Source organism: Rana temporaria, chromosome 10 (assembly GCF_905171775.1).
Source record: "Rana temporaria chromosome 10, aRanTem1.1, whole genome shotgun sequence".
NCBI classification, from domain to species: domain Eukaryota; kingdom Metazoa; phylum Chordata; class Amphibia; order Anura; family Ranidae; genus Rana; species Rana temporaria.
The window spans coordinates 108,845,304-108,866,077 of NC_053498.1; the positions used below are offsets into that span (position 1 = coordinate 108,845,304).

At 42.2% G+C, this 20,774-nt stretch overlaps 1 protein-coding gene across 7 annotated transcripts in view; it reads left to right on the forward strand.

Moving 5' to 3' along the window:
- The window catches only part of SAMD11 (sterile alpha motif domain containing 11), a 207,975-nt gene that overhangs the window by 161,153 nt on the left and 26,048 nt on the right, over positions 1-20,774 (forward strand). For all 7 annotated transcript variants that reach the window (XM_040325953.1, XM_040325952.1, XM_040325950.1 and 4 more), the window contains exon 8: positions 8,780-8,930. In XM_040325953.1, the coding sequence (XP_040181887.1) occupies positions 8,780-8,930 (151 nt within the window). The remainder of the gene's footprint in view (positions 1-8,779; positions 8,931-20,774) is intronic.

Consider the following 20,774-nt stretch of genomic DNA (forward strand, 5'->3'; position numbering starts at 1 on the left):
GCCGCTGCTTGACTAACCCGTTAGGGCTTTGATTTATTAAAATCATTACTCTCAATCCTGACGGAGAGTCAAAGGGTGGCCTTGATTTATTAAAATGTACCAGCCTGAGGGGGAAGGGATCCATGTCTCTAGATAGTAACAGATTCTAGGTTTGCATAGGATGGAGAAGAAACTAGATAATGTCCTCAGTTATGTAGGGGGCACAAACAATTATAAATCCTGATCAAATTTCTCATGGTGCAAATCGGGGGAAAAAAAACAATAGGTTCTGATAGAATATAAATAAATGAGCACCTTTTTTTTTTTTAGCTCATCTGTAAGAAGCTCCCTAGCGCAGTGGAGTAGTAGATAAAAGATTTAAGTGTCCAACGTGTCTTTCTTGCAAAAATTGTATCCATAATTATTATTCCTGCCACATTCTCTAAAATGTGTTCACATCTAACTAGCTTAAAGTGAAATACTACTGGTAGTTCAAATTATTTTAAATAAACCTAAAGTGCACTTATGTGTAAATGGCACAATAAAAACACGAAATATCACTAATTACAATATAACTATAATGCTTGGCCATAAATAATCTGTGCATAAATAATTTGATAATGCAATTAAGTAAATTAATAAATAACAATTCAATAGAATTTTTAAATTATTTATACACAAGCGCTATGGTTTTATTGTAATTGGTGATATTTAGTGTTTTTATTGTGCCATTTATTTATGCATATTAAGGTTTTTTATTTAAAGAGACAAGTGCAATTTATGTTTATTTATATTAAATATTGAATCCAAGGTTCAGACTCTGTTGGTGGTCAGAGTGTGAGTTTTTTTTTTATTATTATAGTTGAATTTTTTTTTTTCTGCTTTCATTACCTGTCGTGTTTTCAATCTCAATTTAGCTTTGGAAGTATTTTCTTTGCTTAGTGATGCTTGCACTTAACTTGTTCATATGGAAGGACTGTATGCCCAACTGTGTACACGTACTTGTACAAATATTGAAAAAGTGTGATTGGGTACATTGGATATAGGAGGAGCCCAAACAAGAAGACAAGGCCTTCAAAATACTCTAGCTAAACACTTACCACAGCGTTTTGCCAACGTGCTGCATTGATTTTGCCCAATGGTGGATCCGTTTTTCTTCCTCTAGATCAGGGGTCTTCAAACTTTCTAAAGTTTACTGTCCTTCAAACTTTAGGGGGGGCAACGGGAATAGAAATTGTTTTCTAGCTTTAGTAGGAGTAAACAGTGTCCCGTCCCTTTTTTTTTTTAACTAGTATTTATATAGCACCAACATTTTACGCAGCGCTTTACATATTGTACGTTCAAATCAGTCCCTGCCCTCAATGAGCCTACAATCTAAAGTATCTTTGGTATTAGGGGCATGAATTATGCCCTATTGTTGGTGTCAGTGGGCAGTAGAGTGTCTTGAATCAGTGGGATAAATACTGCCCCAATGGCCAGATAAAGACAAGCAAAGGGCCACAGTTTGGAGACCACTGTTCTAAAGCAACATATGTAGAAGAGTGAAAGTCAGTTTGAGAAGTTTTGTAGCCAAGTGCATTTGGGCTCTCAGTGGTTGTCTGAGACCTACCCAGTATTGACTGCACTCCGTGCAGCTCACAAAGGAACTGGCTTTTCCACCACTCTTGCATTTGCCTACAACATGGTCCTTCAGGGATTTCTTCAACTGCATCTGAAAACAAACACAAGTGTACCCCTCTGAAGTGCTGAATCTTTAAGTACCAGAAGGTAAGGGAAGGCTGTGCTAGCTACTTGAACTGCGTAAAGCAGCAGTCCAGCACAGATCGGCTCACAGCAGAGGGTCCGGTAAGTCTCCATTCACGGGTTCAGGTCAAATTTTAGCCTGAATTATTTTGCTGAATTCAGACCTGAAATGGACCAAAAGACACACAGGACTGATGTGCAATTTGCACCAGAGCCGCTCCGGAGATGTGTGAACCGGCTCTATAGAGAGCCGGTCACAATCTCCTGCTATGCAAATTGGATGCAGAGAAAAATGCATCCAATTCGCAACAGTGTGAACCCAGCCTTAGTCAAATAAGGTAGATTACATTGACCCTGATTTACAAAAGGAGTAGAGCATGTTCGATTTCAAAGTAAATTTTCATTTTGCAAAGAGTTGTGTTGACCTCAGTCACCCAATCATGTGCAAGCAAAAATGGTATTTGTGAACAAAGTGAAAATACGAACATACTGTACTCTTTTAATAAATCAAGCATGTTAACAAACCCTCAACCCTAATCAGAAATGATGTGTGATTACATGATTGCTGGCAGGCTGAACTACATGGTGGCCCTTTTGGATTCCAGAAGCCAGATCTCTCCATTGGAATTCCTGGTTATGTCCAACTGCCACAGTCATTACAAGTATTCTTGTTTAATCGATTCATCATAGCGTAGTTTAAACAAATATTTAGAGAGTCAAGCTGACACCTCAGTGAGATAAAAGAAGCAGACAAATGATTCAATCCACTTTTGCTTCCCCAAATTTAAAACCAAGGTTTTGGATAGAATTCACCTTTAAATGAACTATAAAATATCTGTTGCTGCCACTTCATGTACATAGTTAGTATTTAGACTTAATGAGTCGGTTGACAGATATTAGGCCCATTTTGAAGAATTTAATCGCTGTCCTTTTGTATTTTTGGTCTGCACTGGGCACAGGCTATATGTATCGTGCATTAAATAGTAAAAATCTGTTTTAATGGTCTCACAGTGTATCTTGTAGGAGACGGTGTTAAATTGTGCTTCGATCCCCTCTATACATAAGGGGGTTGGAGCGGTGCTGATGGCTCCGCTGAGCAAGGGGACTAATATTTCAGGCTAGGCCTGTATTCTCTTCCGGGCAGCTGTGATATAAATGCAGATCCATGAAGATTTTTATCTTCGCTTTCTCCCGTCTGCTATTAATCCTGCCTTGTGATCCTGGCTTTACCCGCAGCCTCCTGGGCTTACAGTGTCACTCCATGTGATATTCCAGCTGTCAGAGGAACAGCCTGGACCCTGTACATTTATAGAGGCAGCGGGGGACTGAGTCAGGGTACCATATCTGGGCCTGTCACTGATAGCAAGGGACTTCAACGGCATGTCAACAGCAGTAGCAGAAACACTGAATGGATTTAACAAGAAGATGCAACAGATATAAGCTGACCACTGCCCTGTTTTAAAGTTCTAATGGTACTTAAAGCTGAACTCGTTGAAGAAAAAACGAAAAAGCTCTTTCTATAGTTCCAAAAAACTATTGGCCTGTGTACATTTTCAGGCCATCTTTGTGCTACGTATGTAAACCTGCAATGTCTGGCACTTTCATTCTTTGTGTAAGCCTAAAAAAGCTTGAATGATGCAGCAACACCTCCTCCTCGCCTTGTCCCATATCACTTTAGAGTACTTTCAGGGCCTAATTTGAACCTGTAGACACACACACTTTAGTGCCTAACACAGCATTCCTCTACAGGGATCACCTTGTTAAAGCGGAGGTTCACCCTAAAAGTCAACTTTGTCTGACTCATACCACCAGCCATCGTGTATGTATAATCCATTGTTTTTTTTTTAATCGCATTGTTTACCTTGATTCGGCAGCATTTGTTGTTGCTTCCGGGTTCCTTTCCCCGCGGGAGTGGGCGTGCCGTTCGATTTCCCCGGCTGAGCGCGATGTCTCCTGGGAGTGATGTGTCGAGACTCCCAAGAGACGCGCTGTACTATAATCAACTGTGTAGTGTTGGCGGCGCCGCTCGCCGTCAACACTGCACATGCGCGGGATAGAGTTGTGAATGCTGGGACATCAGCATTTAGCGTATCCCGGAAGGAAATGCTTGTGGGCTTCAGAGTGCCCACAAGCAAGACGGAATCCTCAAGCAATTATTTTTTATAAAGTCACTTTTGCGTCAGAAAGACATTGCAGGGGCCTATGAAATAAGGACACGTGAGTACCACATTCACTATGTGAATATCGGCAGATGCATATAAAAAAAAAATGTATTCCCGCTTGACCCCCGCTTTAAGTGCCTGTGTCAATGGGCTTTGATCTTTGTTGATGGCATCAGTTTGAGATCATTCAGAATTCATTGACCGGTACAGATGATCTGCAGCTGATCTCCCTATGATCTGCTACAAGCACGTTTTACATTCCTATAGACTTGAATGAAAAAAGGCATGTTGAAACAGACCCGGACCATATTATTAAAAGCCCAACCTGGTTTATGTTGGCTATACACTGGATCAGGGCTGTTCATCAGGAACTGGATGCAATTTGCTAAATCAACAAGTTGATAGTTTATGGACTTATTGAGGGAGCAAACATAGGCGATTACTCAAAAGGGGTAACCAATGGTCGGACTTTGAAGTCAAGGAAACAATAGAAATAGCAAAAATATATATCTATTAAAGAAAAATACAAATTGATAGTGTTCAAGAATTAAAACCATACAAGATATTACAAAGTATATATTCGGTCCCTTGTGCGTCTACGCGTTTCGCCGTGAGGCTTCTCCAGGATGAACAAAAAAATAGCAAGAACAGAGAACAAGTTTCACTATCTTGAGATGGACAGGATCTGATATATAAATATCCAAATATCGGAGAATCTATATAGACAAGGAAAATTCCATAGGGAGAAGAGTAGAGACAGCATGTATAGCGGAAATTCTGCTTGCAGGTCAGATATAGGATTAGGCAAATGTTCCCTGTATGGGAAATATCCAATATAGGAAATGCCGTATACTGAACACTAGTAGACGTATTGTCCGTAATTTAGTGGATAACCAATATCTCGCTTGATGGGGGCAGGTATCCAGAGATTAGAGCTTATAGGGTCCACAGACATCAGAATACAATACCAGGGGTCCAATGAGGCAAAGCAAACTGGTATAATTATGTGAAACCCGCCTCTTGTATGGATCCGAGCAGAGAGATAGGAGTCGGTGGACGTGTGTAGTAAGCCCCCAGGAGACAGCTTCGCGCTTCACGTGTACAGTGATATGATGTAGCTTATATGAAGTGACTTTTTTGTATCACTTTATAATCCTCCTGTCTCCTCTTGCCACCTATAGGACCAAGCCTACAATGTCTAATAGTATATCCATCCCTGGGTAGTTATAACGATATAGCGGTTTCCACTTGGTTATAAATGGATGGTAATGGGTAGGCGAGAATTATAATAGATGTTGTGGATTTTAATTTCTTGTTTGCTTATATAGCCTTTTCTAATAAAGGATAGAAAGAGTTTTTCTATTTTGATAATAGATTGTTGCTTTCCATTATGTAGCTGTGAATTAGCAGTATAGTATTATTCATTAATAATGTAATAATGTGTTCATTATAGATATTTCTGAGATGTTCAAAAATGCCTGCTTTGTTCTGAGATTGTGTGCCAAATATGAAAGAAAGGATGTGGTTCTTTAAGACGGGCAAATACAGCGCTGATTCTTATCTCTGGGTGGTCAGACAATTTTAGCTTGCTGAATAATTCCGGCTTCCTTTAAATTTGCTGATGGCCCCCGCTCACCCTCCCATCTCCGTGGCTTGTGTTCCTGAAGCTGCCAGCTCTGACAGGCTATGACACCCCCGTGACTCTGCCAAGCGCAGCAGCCGGGAAGCCCCCCCAGGCTGAGCTGCCATATCTCATCTACACAGCGCGTCTCACAGATAGCTAGGCATCCAGGAACACAGTTGGTAACCTGGAGCTTGAGGAGCCAGTATCTGTGGCGGGCAGACCTAGCCAAACTCAAAGCCCTCACCCCCAGGCAACTGGCTCAGCACCCCTAGAAAGGCAATTACCCAAGCAGTCTTAATTGTATAAAAGCTGTATCTAGTTGTTATAATCATTCCATGTTTCTTTTTTATTGTGATGTGTGATCCTGATCAAATTATACTAGTGTATGGTTCCTTTCAGTGCTGAACGCAATATAGCAGATATACGTACGTGTTCATTTAACGTGATATTTAACAAAGATTATCTTAAAGCATAATTCTTTAAAATAAGGGGCTGTAAAAATCATGTTATATAAACAGATATAAATTGAACCCACTTTCTTTTCATGAGAGAGCAGTAGCACTATGGCACCCTGTATGTATGTGTGTGTGTGTGTGTATATATATATATGTCTGCAGAACTTAAATATATATGCATCTGTGCTTACATTTAGTCCCCCCTGTAAGTCCTGCAAATGCCGGTCAATCCTCCAGGGAAGTTCACATGTGATAATATGGCAACAATGCTGCCCTACTCCTGAATTCAGAGCTGATCTGCCACTCTCGTGTAGGCAGTGCCTGCTTGCAGTACAGTGGGATGAGAAGATGTAGAGCAGGGGTGTCCAAACTTTTTTGAACATGCGTGAGGGCTGGACATTTTGCCTGACATTCTTTGAACCATTAAAAGTTGGTCTAAGTATGTTCATCCGAGCACTAATACATGGCCCAAAAATAATTCTCTTGCCTTTGTGACTGTGTGTGGTGAAGAGATGAGGTCAGGCGTATTATTTGGATAGAGATATATATCTCTTGTGGCCCCAACGAATCCCTGAGCGCCTCTCAGGACTAAGGATGAGCTTGGGTGTGCTATTTGGATATACCGTATGTATCGGCGTATAACACACACCTTCACTTTAGGAGGGAAGTTTCAGTAAAAAAAAATTACATTTTAAATAAAGAACTGTGAAGCAAAATAAGGGCCAGTGCCAACCAATGCAGCCTAAACAGTGCCCATATGCAGCCTCACCATTACAATGAATGCAGCCTTACCATTACAATGAATGCAGCCTCTCCATTGCCATTAATGCAGCTTCTCCATTGCCATCAGTGCAGCCTGATCGATGCCCATCTGCAGCCTCGGAGGGGATGAGCGCCAACAGATTACATACAGGAGAATCTCCTGTTTACACAGCAGCCGCTTTAATACAATGTCCCGCCTCCTATGATAGACAGAGGAGTCATCCATTGGCAGACCAGGAGACAGGACTTACAATTACAGATGGGGCCACAAAAGAGATATATATCCAAATTACCAGGGGGGCCACATTAAACCATAACGGGGGCCGCAATTGGCCCACGGGCCTGACTTTGGACATGCCTGATGTAGAGGGACATGGCTATCAGTAATGTATCACTGCTGATTCACAGGCCTGTAGCTTGTCAGTCAGCACCTGGCCATATACAGTCCTGTCCACTGATTATGACAGGAAAGTCTCCCCGCTGTCAGAACACAATAGCACATTCCCCCATTGACATCCAAGTGTGTGGATGGGGGAATCGGATCTTTTTTTTTCCCATTTAACAGACTGATTGAAAAAAAAAAAAAGCATGTATGGTCAGCTTAAGAGTGGGTAACCCTATCATGCTACCAATTGTGGAATTATTGTAAGGAACTAGCCTGTTAGGGTTAACCAAGTGGTGCAGTATTGAGTGTTTTTTGAGTTGCAAGCACACAAACAGAATTCTTTAAAGCATGCAAAACCTTTTGCAAGAGATACACACAGAGGGAGGGTTTAGACGTCCTATCAGCTGCTTCTGGTGAGTTGCAGGCCACATGGCTGTGGGCACAGGGCAGACAGCCTGTCAACAATTCTCAGGGAATCGCCAACCCTTCTGTGGCACCCCCGAGTTTCCAGTGGCTCACCCACTCCCTTATGGTTCTTTGAAACCAGCTGGTAGATATGACTACTGTAAAGCCTGGGTCACACTGATGTGATTTCAGATGCGACTTGGGTCACAATGAATCGCATGGAAATAATATTGCTTCCAATGGTGCCTGTTCACATCAATAAAGTGCATCTGCAGTGCGATTTGGCAAAGGGTCCTGTGCTACTTTGGTGTGATTTACAGTGCGATTTGGCCCCATCATTATGCAAACCACATCCAAAAAGCAATCAAAGTCGCACTACATAATCACACTGCAAATATTTTTAAAATCGCATTGCAGTAGTGTAAGCTGTAGTCAACCATAGCTGTCATCTCTTGGTTGCACTATTTTATAACATGCCAGTATACCCAGCTCTACTGTGGTCTGTGTGATACTTACCTGTGTGTGGGTAGTTAGATAACCTATTCTGCAGGCACTAACTCAGGAGTAACTTGCACAAGTCTGTCTCTAGCTGTCTAGTTTGGAGAATTTCCATTTTCATCTCTGCTATGGAGGGATAACTAACAAACCATACAGGTCCCTGGCTGACTTCCCACGTGAGGAGTCAGACTTGGTCCTGGAGAGTAACCTTAGCCTGTGCATCTGAGAGGTAGAAAAAAACCTATGGAAATTCTTGCCAGTCAGGATTTATATAAATATTTTAACTGTATTTGTCTGGTCTATGGGTTATCTGTAATGCCCTATTTAACACTCGTGAGGAAAAACTGGGCTCTTTCCACCTCCTCGCTCAGCCCCCTCCACCCAAGGGTGACTCATTTGGCCGCATATGTTTTCTAGCTAACCGTAAGGCTCGAGCTCCAGTGGAAGTGAAACATGTGGTTTTGATTGTGCAGAACGGAGAGAGGGAAGAAAGGGGGAGGAAGAGAAGCTAAAAAAGGAAAATAGAGAGCGGAACAAAGAGGGCAAGATATGGAGCGGGAGAGTGATAAAGAGCAGGATGAGCTTAGTGAGCAGCCAGGTAATGATTGCTGCACACCGACAGACAGATGAGTAAGGAGTTCCGGAGAAGATGTGAATTGGGGGCGGAAGATGCAGGAGATCTGTGTCAGCAGATGCCTTGTCAGTAGTTTGTCTCACTCCTGGGTGTTTCAGCTTCAGACAATATCTACTCTTCTTTTTTTTCCAGATCTGTTGCGGGTACGCCAAGAAGTGGCAGCTGCTGTGGTGAGAAACCCAGGAGCCATGGAAGCTCACATGCCCACCTCAAGTAACTCCTCAAGCCAGCGGAGGAAGCAAGGCCTGCCGCAGCATCGGGACACCTCCCACTTCACAGACAGGTACAGTGAAACCTATGGCCAGTCCTGAGCCGTGTGCATCTATAGAACGTTCATATTTCTAGAACCTAATGCTTTAAAAACATAATTCAGCATATGCATAATATGTTCCATATGGCTCTACTAGTTTAAAGAGCAGGTAAACATAACCTGAAAAATGGCTTAAATAACAAAGCCAACCCTAACATTAAAATCCCTGCATCTACAGACATCCACAATCTAACATAACCTATCTAGCCCTGTAAAGAAGAAATCTGTATACATACCTTTTCTGCAGCCGATCCGACCCGATCCCACTCTGAGCTGTCAGCCACATCTTACAATGGAAGCCCTATAGGTTACTATGGGTGACATCACTCCCCATTCATTTCACAGCCATTGTCGGCTGTGTCCTCTGCAGAGCTTCCGCCGCTGGAAACCGGGTCGGATGGGCTTCAGAAAAGGTATGTATACAGTTTTTTTTCTTTAGAGGGCTAGATAGGTTAGTGTTAGATTGTGGGTGTCTATAGATGCAGGGATTTTAGTTTTAGCATGGACTTCCACTTTAAAGGATAAACATACCGTAGATGATTATCAGGGTTTAAATTAGTTAAGTTAGAAATGGCATTGGAGGAAGGGCAGTGGTTTTCTATACACCGCTAACTTCTATCAGGAAAGCCCAATGTATATAGATTCATTGGAAACTATACTTGGTTTGCAGCTCTGCTAAATGTTCCTCCAAGAATTTATTTCCCACATTGCCCCTATTGGTCCTGCATACATAGGGTTCACACTGCCAAGAGAAGGATAAAAACAACCAGGCTGCAAAGTTTACCAAACACATCCTAAGAACATTAGGCTACTTTCACACTGATGTACTTTACAGGCATTTTAGCGCCTGCAAAGCACCTCTCCTGTCACTCCAGTGTGAAAGCACTTTACCGCCGACGCCATTCGGAAATGCACGGAAAGGCCCGAGGACAGCTGACTTCGGCAAACCTCGGGAATGGAGTCTTTTCAAGTTCAGCCGAGGTGTCCTCGGGCCTTTCCGGCCGTTTCCGAGGCTCTCCGGCGCCCCCCCACCTCTGACCGCATGCGGTATTGCATGCCCTTAAAGGCAATGTGGAACAAATTATTTTCGTTTTTCGACTGACATCAATGGGGAAACTCGCTATGATATACAAGTACTTTGGATTACGAGCATTCTCTTGGAACGGATTATGCTCGTAATCCGAGGTTCCACTGTACTTGTCTTGATTAAGAGCACTAAGTGTCACTCCTGTCTGCTGCTTCCTTCCTCTGCTATTACGAGTCACATCTGACAAGTTTTCCTGACACCAAGAGAAAAATGGTGATGTGGGAGGGTCCTTTAGCTGATTCACAGCCTCGGCTGTATTTTTGTGTGCTGTATGGAGGCTCTCTTCACTGAGCTCTGCACAGTGTAACTTCAGCTCCGTCCCCTTTATTCTGAAATCTCAGACAAGCTTTAAAATTCAGAAATGTTAATGGATGTAGAGAAGAACTGCAGATAGACAGGTACACCTTATGTAGGAGTATTTGTTTAATCTTATTGTGTATCACCTGAGGCCAGTCACTTCACTGGGCATATGGAAGGGTTTACAACCACTTTAAGTGGATTCAAATTCGATAGAAATTCAAAAGGTTGAGCAGGGACCAGCCAAATTTTGATCCATGTTTGGGCAGGTTGGTTGTCCAGAAGTCGATCTTCTGTACAACCAGTTTATTGGAAAAATCTCTGTATGATCGCTGTCCCCAGCAGTGCTGATCAGTTCATTTTGACAGCGGAGAAATTTCCCTGCTGTCAGAACACAATAGATCAGTGGGAGTGATTCCCCATCCAAATCGACTGGGTGAATCGGTCTTTTTTTTTTTTTTTTTTAACCTGCTGGATGAATGGGGAAAAAATCTATAATGCATGGCTTGTCAGCATGATGCCTCTTTGAATCCACCTGAGGCAGACCCTGCCTACTTGTTTTTAGCTTGTAGACACTGCCAATCACTGCTTATATGATCAGCAGCTCTGTAGATTCCAAGTACTGTGTGCAAGGAAACTATGCTGTTCTGGGGTGAGGCAACTCATTTGCTCCTTGCATTGCATTTTCTTTCTGCTATTTCAGGATTTTTTACACTTAATCGTATAGTTGTTCTTTAAATATAAATATTGTGTGACATAGATTAAAGTGTTTGTTAAGGTCAAAATTGTCTTCTATAGTTTCCTCTGGTATATAACACTAAGCTCCCCAGTGGATGTAATTTTTAAAAATATGCGGTATAAAAGCTTACTTCAGAGCACCGTTTGGGGCTCAGCTGACTGCCCGCCGGCCTCCTGTCCTGATCTGATGGCTGCAGGGGGAGGTGCTGGGAAACTCCTCGGTGACGTCAGCCGAGATGAGAGGAAGAGAGGAGACCAGCGGGCAGTCACATGAGCGCTGAACGGCGCTCTGAAGTAAGCTATTATACCACATATTTTTAAAAATGACAACTACTGGGGAGCTTAATCTTATGTAATAGACAGAACTATAGAAGAAAAACTGTTTTGCTTTGTGTTTTTTAACGTATGAGGGGAGGATTGGGGAGCTGACAAACAGGGTGGGGAGGGGGGAGGAGGACAGAGGAGACACAGAGAGCAGGGCTGCGGCTGATGGAGGCACATACGCTGACAATGGTGTCAGGGCTCAGCAGCCCTGATTATCGTGGTCAGCGTACAGAGGGGAGGGCAGAAACTGGCAGGATCAGCCAGGCAATTCAGGTGATACAGGGGGCCAAATTACACAGCACAAGCACAGCACAACATGCTTTAAAGTAACAAGATCAATATTTTTGTTGAGTGGGGGGGGGGGGGGTGTAACAAACACTTTAAATATAGAAGCCATACGTAAATGCCCCTCTTTTGTGTAATAAATGACATCTATGAAAGCACAAAGTGGTAACTAGTACGGTATATATGGTGTGGGTACGTTGTGAGAAATGGTGCCAGCTTGGTGACATCAGCAAGACAGTACAGAGTGCAGATTGAGAGGTGCGAAAGTGCAGAGTGAGTAAGCAGTGGTGTGTGTGGGCAGCCTATAATAGCCCTGACGCACACAGGCACAGCACATCGGGACTGGGAATTTGCTAAGCTTCATCTTTCAGAACAATATGTTTGAAGCAGTACTTTTGCAATCACGCACACACACAAAAGCTTACAACAAAAAAAAACAAGGTTATCTAGCAGTGAATTTCACAGTATTTTTAATGTGTCATCACTTTTTTTTATTAAGGTTTACCTTGCTTTATTATCAAAGTAAAAACACACACACACAAAAAACAAAACAAAAACACATAATTGAGTATCCTGTGATGAACATATTATGGAGCTTCTGTACTAGATGCACACAAAGAGCATTTACTTCAGACACATCAATTTGCTGAAAAGGCTGGAGCAAGACAAATCCTGTCACATGACCAGAAGAAATGCAGAACTGTTTCCTTGGCAATACTAGGAAAAATTCACTATAAAATAAATTCTTGCGCTCAGCCCCCAAGGAAAATGATGGTGGACTGCTGCAACTGAAGTATTCCAAACACTCGGCAAATAAACCTGTACTAAACTATAAAAAAAAAGTACACTGTCCCTTTTTAAATGGATAAATGCATTAAAAAAAAAAAAAAGCAATCAATATGTGCTAACATTTGCAATCACAAATCAGTGCAAATATGCACAACAATGAATGTGTGTGCTGGCACTCTTAATTATACATAAAGAATATATACAGTTGTGCAAATACGATTAAAAAAAAGTCCAGATATAAATAAATGTGCAATAATTCTTAGTGAAATAAAATCCACCAGACAATATCTAATAAAAGTCCATGAGCCCTTGATGGTGACTAAGGTGCTCAGCGCTTAAAAAAATCCACTTATAAGTGTTCCAGTGCTCAAAGGTGTTCCTTAGAAAAAAAAGAGCGACCTCTTACCAAATGGAAACTCTGCCTCCAAGATAAGTACTCTCACTGGCAACAAACTTCCGATGGCGCACTCTCATTGATGGACTACCTGAACAAGCCCTTAGGGAGAAGCCTCATAGTACAATACAATCAGATCATCTTTATTAACAAATGAATTGCACTTACTTTAAGGCAGTTCAAAAACGGCAGCAATTGTAAAACAAGTCTGCCACAGTGTCACCTGACACGTGATGACGCCACACGCGGACTCCGCTCCAACGCTTTTCCCCATAAATGGTGTCCTCTGGGATTGGAGATCCCAGAGGACTGCCATTTCTGAATTGCCTTAATGTAAATGCAATTCTTTTGAAGATCTGATTGTATTGTTTTATGAGGCTTCTCTCTAATTGTACTTTACATATGCCTTTGTGGAGAGTGGCTTTCTGACCCCAAAGTGCTGGTTCATGTAGTCCATTAATGAAAGTGCACCATCGGAAGTTTGTTGTCGGTGATTACTTATCATGGGGTTTGTGTGCTTTTGATCTCTGTAATTCGAGATCATTTCCATTTGGAAAAGGCCCCTCTTTTTCTCTAAGGAACACCTTTGCGCACTGTGTGAAATTTTTTAAGCACCTTAGTCACCATAAACTGCATATGGACTTTTTACTGCATTAGATATTCTCTGGTGGATTTTACTTCACTAAGATTTATTGCACATTTATTTATATTGGGACTTCATCATATCTGTTTATTTGCATTACTGTGTATATATATATATATATATATATATATATATATATATATATATATATATATATGATAAAGAGCACCAGCGCACATTCATTGTTCATATTTGCACTGGCTTGTGATCACATGTGTTAGCACATATTTTTTCTTTGTTATTTTTTTCCAATTTACTTTTTTTTGCACTTATTCATGCATTTATCCATTTAATGGGACAGCACACCTTTTTTTTTTTTCTTTATGCCAAGATAAATTACATAGTGTATTGGGCAGGATGAGATCTGTACTATTTTTTTGTGTAAGATGTTTTAGGGTTGTATGCATAGGGGCTTTCCAGGTGGCGAAAGACTACAACTAACTTTTATTCAAATGTTTGTGTGGAATTCAACGTAAGGCAAACCTGTATTTATGTGACTCGGTTACACCTTGCTTAGCATCACAGGTACAATAAGTAACTCTCTAAAGCTCTTTTCACATATGTCACTTGATTTTGTGGACCTGCACATTTATTGGGACCACAGAACATATAGTACATTATATATAAAGTACATTCTGCTGTAAAGGAGGATGTTGTGGGGTCTTCCAGCAAGTGTCCCTTGAAACCATTATATGGTGTCTCTTTACAATCATTAACATTGTGCCGTTGACTTTTTTATTTTACTGTTTTCAAATGCTCTGAATTAATTGATATAGCACCGGTCACAATAAGTGCAGAGACGTCTTCTGACAATCAAATGAGTAGGGTCTGTTTCATACGACAGCTTAGCTGGAAGCAGAGAAATTTCCATTGGTTAAAATAGAGTTTGCTCTTGTGTTGGTTCAGATCAGGTCAACAGGTGTGTTTTTTTTAAAGGTAATATTTATTCCATTTCCACTCTAGCTCATAGTCAATTTCAGTGCTCAGAATCTGGCAGCCTTCTTTGACTAAAAGTGACTCAAGTAGATATTTTATTTTCTCAGTTTATGTGTAATTCGAATTCCTGGCTCTTCTGAGTTTTCCTTTCTTTTTTTCCCCCCTTTAGTCTCTGTTGTTACACAGGGAGTGCTGGTTTCTAGGCAAGAGCAAAGTGGTCTTAAGATGTTAATCTCACTCTTTGGAAGGATGACTAGGCGCAGAGCTCTGGAAGGATGTGTAGGATCAGTCTCTGCAGTAGGATTGCATTAAGGGCGATAGCGTTGTGGGAACATGTGTGAGCGAAGGGGTTTGCACTTTGGCTAACCCTTCCCATCATGGGGAAAGCTACAGACACGCCAGTTGTGGGGATTGCATGGTTCCTGTCCAGCATAACTCCAGGAAAACCTCCCAACCTCTGTGTGGCCTGGATGTCTTCCAGGGAAGCCAGAGGAAAAGATGAAGAAAGCATGTTTGGGTGGGGGAAAGAGCAGGAGAGAAGGGAGCAAGTGTGTCTGAGGAGCTAGATCTGGCTCTGACCTGTAATTTCCATCTGGAACGGAGCAATTCCTTCTTTCTGTTCCAGACTTCATGAGGAAAGAGGGGAATGTGGTTGTTGTTTAGCACCAGATAAAAGATCATTGTCTGGGCAGGACCGGATCTTCTGCCGTTGACGCTGGCAGAGGACTAGTAAATAACGGTTGATTCCAGTAAGGGGCGGGAGAGTCCTGGGGCTTTCTATAGGATCAGTGTTTGGCAAACAAAAACTGCAGTTGTTTTTCTTCTGTCTGGTGCAGGCTTGACAGGGTGGGATTATCTGGCTCCCAGAGGGGCCTGTTGCCAGACACCCCCCCCCCCAGCTAAATAGTGAGACAAGCCTGAAACTCTTGTGACATTGTCAGACTGGAGATAATCTGAGCCACTCTCCAGTTCTGTTGTCACTCTGGTGATACAAGCCCAACAACCAATAACTATTTATTTCTTTAAAAAAAAACACTTTTACTGACATATTTTAGATTGTTTTAAGCATTCGGGAATCACTCAACACTAGGTAATTTTACTAATATTGGAGTAGGACATACATAAAGCGGAACTTCCCTTTTAATAATTACGTTCCTGCTTTAAGGAGTGTCTGATAAACCAATGGCTGGACACCACAACAGACAAGTCTGTGGACCCCACTGACAGCCTGCATACATGTAGTTCATGCCTCCTTTCTCCCAAAATGTTCTCACATGGCATGACAAGATTAATTCCAGCCTGGGTGAAAAAAATTAAGTCGGCAGCTACAAATACTGCAGCTGCTGACTTTTAATATTAGGGCCCTTACCTGTCCAGGGAGCCCACAATGTCGGCACCCCAGCCGATCTTCGAATCGACTCCTAGGGGCTGCCGCCATCATTCCTGGTAAGGGAGCCAGGTAGTAAAGCTTTCGGCTTCACTGCTGGTTCCCTACTGCACATGCGCAAAGCACTTTCTAATTGGCCCTACGGCAGGGGAAGGAGGAGGGGGGCCGAACTTCTGGGAGATCGGGCCGCGGATCTGTCAAAAACGGGTCCCCGTTTCCCCTTGAAAGGTGCCAAGTGTGACACCGGAGGGGGAAGGAAGCGTATAAGCTTTTGGGTGAACTCTGCTTTAAGCATAGTGATCAATAGCAACCAATCGTAATTCATTCTACAAAAATCTGACCAGTAAGTCTATTTTTCTTTTTCACATAAACCTGACAGTATGAACCCTTTACAACAGTAGGTGTTGTAACTCAAGATATCAAGGATAACTTACCACAAATTTGTGGCAGTGTTGAATTGTAAGTCTGTTAACTTGTTGCACATTTTCCCAGGCAAGTTATACATTTGCAGAGCACTTAAAGCACAAGTTCTAGTTGACACTTTACAATTTGTAGCAAACTTGAATGACAAGTCTCTAGCAAGAGCTCTGCAAGTCACAGTGACCCCTGTGGTGGGATGACTATTACACAACATAACTGAACCAGATCTTGCAGCTGACGTGCAGGATGTTTGCAAAGAAAGTTGATCTGGAGTCCTGAAATGCATATTTGTTGCAATTGTGCAACACATTTGTGAAGCCTGGCTGGTCGAACAATAGCATGGCAAGTCATTTTCAAACTTGCAGCTCAATTGCTTGCCATCTGGGAACCTGGATACAAAGGAATGTGAAACGCACACCTGAATCAAACATGCAACTTCAGTGCCAGTGCTGGTTCCTTGCAAAAATAACCAATTGGCCTGCTGTGGTGCCTGTTATCCGACTGTAGTCTCAATTTTAAGGTTTTTCATTTAGGACACAAGACATATAGTTTGGAGATGAATTCCATAGCTGCTCTGTATACTTTGTGGTTATGTGTGTTGTATCCTCTGTGTTGTCAGAGACACAAGACTCGGGTCTGTAACAATGGATGTTTATGTCAGGTCATCTGTACACTGCAACATGCATCTCAGGACAGTACATGTTATCTGCTTCCTACATGTGCTCTCTCTAAGATGGCTACTATGACCCTTGTCATCACTGCTGGGTGGAGCCAGCCTTAAAGTGCCAGTACATGTGGAACCCTTCAGGTATACAATGTGAACAGCACCATTGACTATAGTGACACAGATCTCATCACAGACGTGTAACCAGAGCCTTATAATGACAATCTTGCATAGCTGTGATGGTGTAGGAGGTGGTCTGGAACTGCATGGATACATTTGGCACTGACAACTTGAAGGTTTACTGACCTAGCAGTCTACCTTGATAAGCGTTCCTCCATAGTTCAAACAAGTGCATTGCCACTCAGGATCACATGGGGTTCATACACCACTCTGTGCTGGCAACTTCCCAACATACACCTACTGCTCCACATCTTCAATCAGAGGGCATGACTTTGTAAGTACCAGAAAAGTGTACCACTACCCCCAACTGGAAATGTAAACTCATTCACCCTTATCTTTTGCAGACATTAAATGTTCCTATGTGTGCAGGGATAGATTATCTAGATAAAAAACATCAATATCTTTGTGTAATGCATTCCTAGAGTTCTGTGCTTTAGTAAAATACCCCTAATGAATGACAGAATTTTTTAGAAATTGTTCAGTCTGCATATTGTGTGCTTATCGGGGGTAATTTTCGAGAGATTTCACAGATGGTTCCTATTTTGGAGATTTCTTCTAATTAGCTGAATAGCATTCATTTGTCTCTTTTAGAACCAGTTTTGTGGACCTGCAGGATTGTAAAGAGTTAAAAGCATACACTGATGCTGGCTAGCCTGCAGCAAATAGCTGGAGCTGACAAATACTCCCCCCCTTCCTCCGCTCCCATTTCTCTCCCAGAGGCAGGGTGCGTGAGTGGAAGATAGATTTATGGCAGACGGAGAGACGGGGAATTGCATGAGGTGGAAAAGGCTTGGCATGGGGTAAAGATTCCTTCCCATCTCACTGTGGGAGAACTCCAAGGGAGGAAGAATTACTGAGCATCTTGACAGCTCTGAAACCTAAATGCACCCTGGGATCTGTTATCACTTGGTGCATACAGCCAGGGACCCGGCTCACAGGAAATTGTTGCCACGATAAAATGAAAAACAACTTTCCTTTGCAGCACATGCTGGAATAAACGTTCCAGGACACAAAAATAACATAATGACTTTTATGAACCGGGTATATTGCCCTGACCTGACAAAGGCATGCTGAATTAGGAAATATTACATAGGTAGCTAGGTTAAAACACAGACCAATGTTCACCTTGTCCAGCCCCCTACAAACTCCAGTTGTAATGCAGAGTCAACATAGGCTGATTGAGCCTCACAGAGGCTGTTTATCGACTATGCTGGTGTCAACTTTAAAACCCATCTCTGGGCAAATAAAACCCCTCAACCCAAATGCAAACTTTTTTAATTATTAAAGAAACGTACTTTTACCCTAATGTGTAATCTCGAGTCCCTCTCTAGCGCCTCTTCTGGTAGTGGAGATCAGCGATTTGCCATTATGGCCTGTCTGCTGACCCCTTGTTATAATGTAATTATGGTGAAGTCACTGATGCAGGGACATGGCACCCTCCCAGGACAACACCCCCCCCCCCCCCCCCAACCTGCAATAAGGAGCAGTGAAGGCTCAGAACTCAACATCATATGACCACAGACTTGAGTAAGTAGTTGGGGATTTTAGACTTGTTACAGGAGGACGGGGCAATGCTTGAGGGTGAATCCCTGGTTAGAGTAGAGCTTTAAGTCTGAATTCCAGCTAAACGTTTTTTTTTTTTTAAGTTTACACTTGTCGAGGTGAATGCTGTGGCAGGATCACTGCTGTGCCCTTTCAAATCTATACTTTTATTCAAGCTGAATAGCAAAGCTCCTGATAAGCTTCAGTCTTTTTCAGATTTGAGAGGTGCAGATATCATAGACAGAAGTGTTAGTGTATTTTATCTCCCCGCTTGTGCATTCTCTTGTCATCTCCCTCCTGCCCCTACCTGATTAAGTAAAAGAAATAAAACTTGTTAAATGCTCTTTTTTTTTTTTTTACCTGAAGCTGTGGTCAGTCACATGATGCAGCTGGCCCAAGTCTTCTCCTTTTCTGTTTATTTCCTGGGTGGGTCCCTTTCAGATTTCCACATCCCTGCATGGCATGGGCACTTCCTATTGCATGTCCAGCAATGGGGTTCTCTCAAGATCCTGAAGACTACTGATGTCAGTGGAGGAGACTGGCAGTCTTGAGCACCATCGCATCGTTGAATCATCACAGCCAGAAGACGGACTATGCTGGGATGGATGTGCCCAAATGTCTAGCATGGTCAGTTTGAAATAGGACAGCAGGGGGACTAGAAAGAACACCAGGTCTTTAATGCAAAGGAAGCAACACAAAGCAAACAAGATACCTTTTAACACAAATACATGGCACAACAGACACATATAAAGAATATGAGATGTTGGGGTAACATATTCTTTAGGGAATGCTAAAAAATGGAGTCAGTTACATGGTGGTGGTATTGCCCAAAAGGTAACCTATTCAGCCCCATCATCAGCCTACTGCTTGTTCTAGTCCAATCAACATGGTTTAGGTCTTGTACAGTTATACGGGGGAAGAAAAAGGAAGTATCAATAAAGCAATGCCCCAGTGGCTACATAAACCCGGGCATAAACAAATCAAAATTCAGCAGGAACCGGACAAATTTAGATTCATATATGGGCAGGCTGGTTGTACTGAAGTCGATCTTTAGATTGACTGCCGTACAACCAACCTGTCAAGTTTTTATTTGTACGATCACTGCAAGTAGCAATCATTGTATTTTGGCGGCAGAGAAACCTCCTGCTGTCAGAACGCAATAGCACACTAAACGGACTGTGTTGATAGGGTAAAATTTAGGATTTTCTTTCCTTCAACCCGCAGTTGAAGAAAAAATATTTGGATAATCTGAGGCCAGTATTATCGCTGAGAATAATTCTAGCCAGTAAATAACTCTTCTGTCAAGCACAGGAATGTCACTCTTCCCCACACAGACAAGGAATCCACATGTGTGATGAATAAAATCCTTTGGATAAAACTTAAGATGTCTGCTAGTCTTGGCTGGTCACTGGATCTATGTGCAGTGGCTTTGCATGCGACATCGCTGCCTGGGGACAGGACAGGGTTAAGCGACGTAGCAGCTCATTTTAGCCGCATAATGTGTAACCCTGTAATGACTTTAAGTATTGATTATTTGAAGGCCATTAGCGCTTATTGTTAAAGAAAAGTCAATACTTTTAAAACCTTGTGAACCATTTGTCTCCTGTTAAAGGACATATCAAATTTACCAGCGTGCAGCGCAAATCCCTTAATGCCCTGCATGGCTGGAGGAGCTGTGCTCTGAGGATCAGAAAGCAGAGACACAGACACAGGATCCATGGGGTTGGAAGGCTTCAAACACAAAGACTGTCTCAGCAATCTCTGTGCCAGAACCCAAATCCCATATCTAGCCCCCCTGGCTTCTCAAGCTGATCCACCATACATGGAGAAACCCAAACCAAAGCTAACGAGAAAGGGTAACCTCCGAGGAAGATGATGCATGATGGCAGCAAACACGTCTGTATTTTTTCTCTGGGTTGTACAGTTTAGCAATAGGCTGAAATTTGAGTTGAGCAACTAGGGCACCTTTATTTTTTAAGAAAAGTCTTTTCATTTACTGAATTTATTATCCCTTAGTTAGCGGGGGATAAGATTATCTTGTATCAATATATGGACCGTCTATATAGTGAACATAATACAGATCTGTTTACTATAAAGGACCCTATTACCAGCTAAAAATATTACAGGTTTA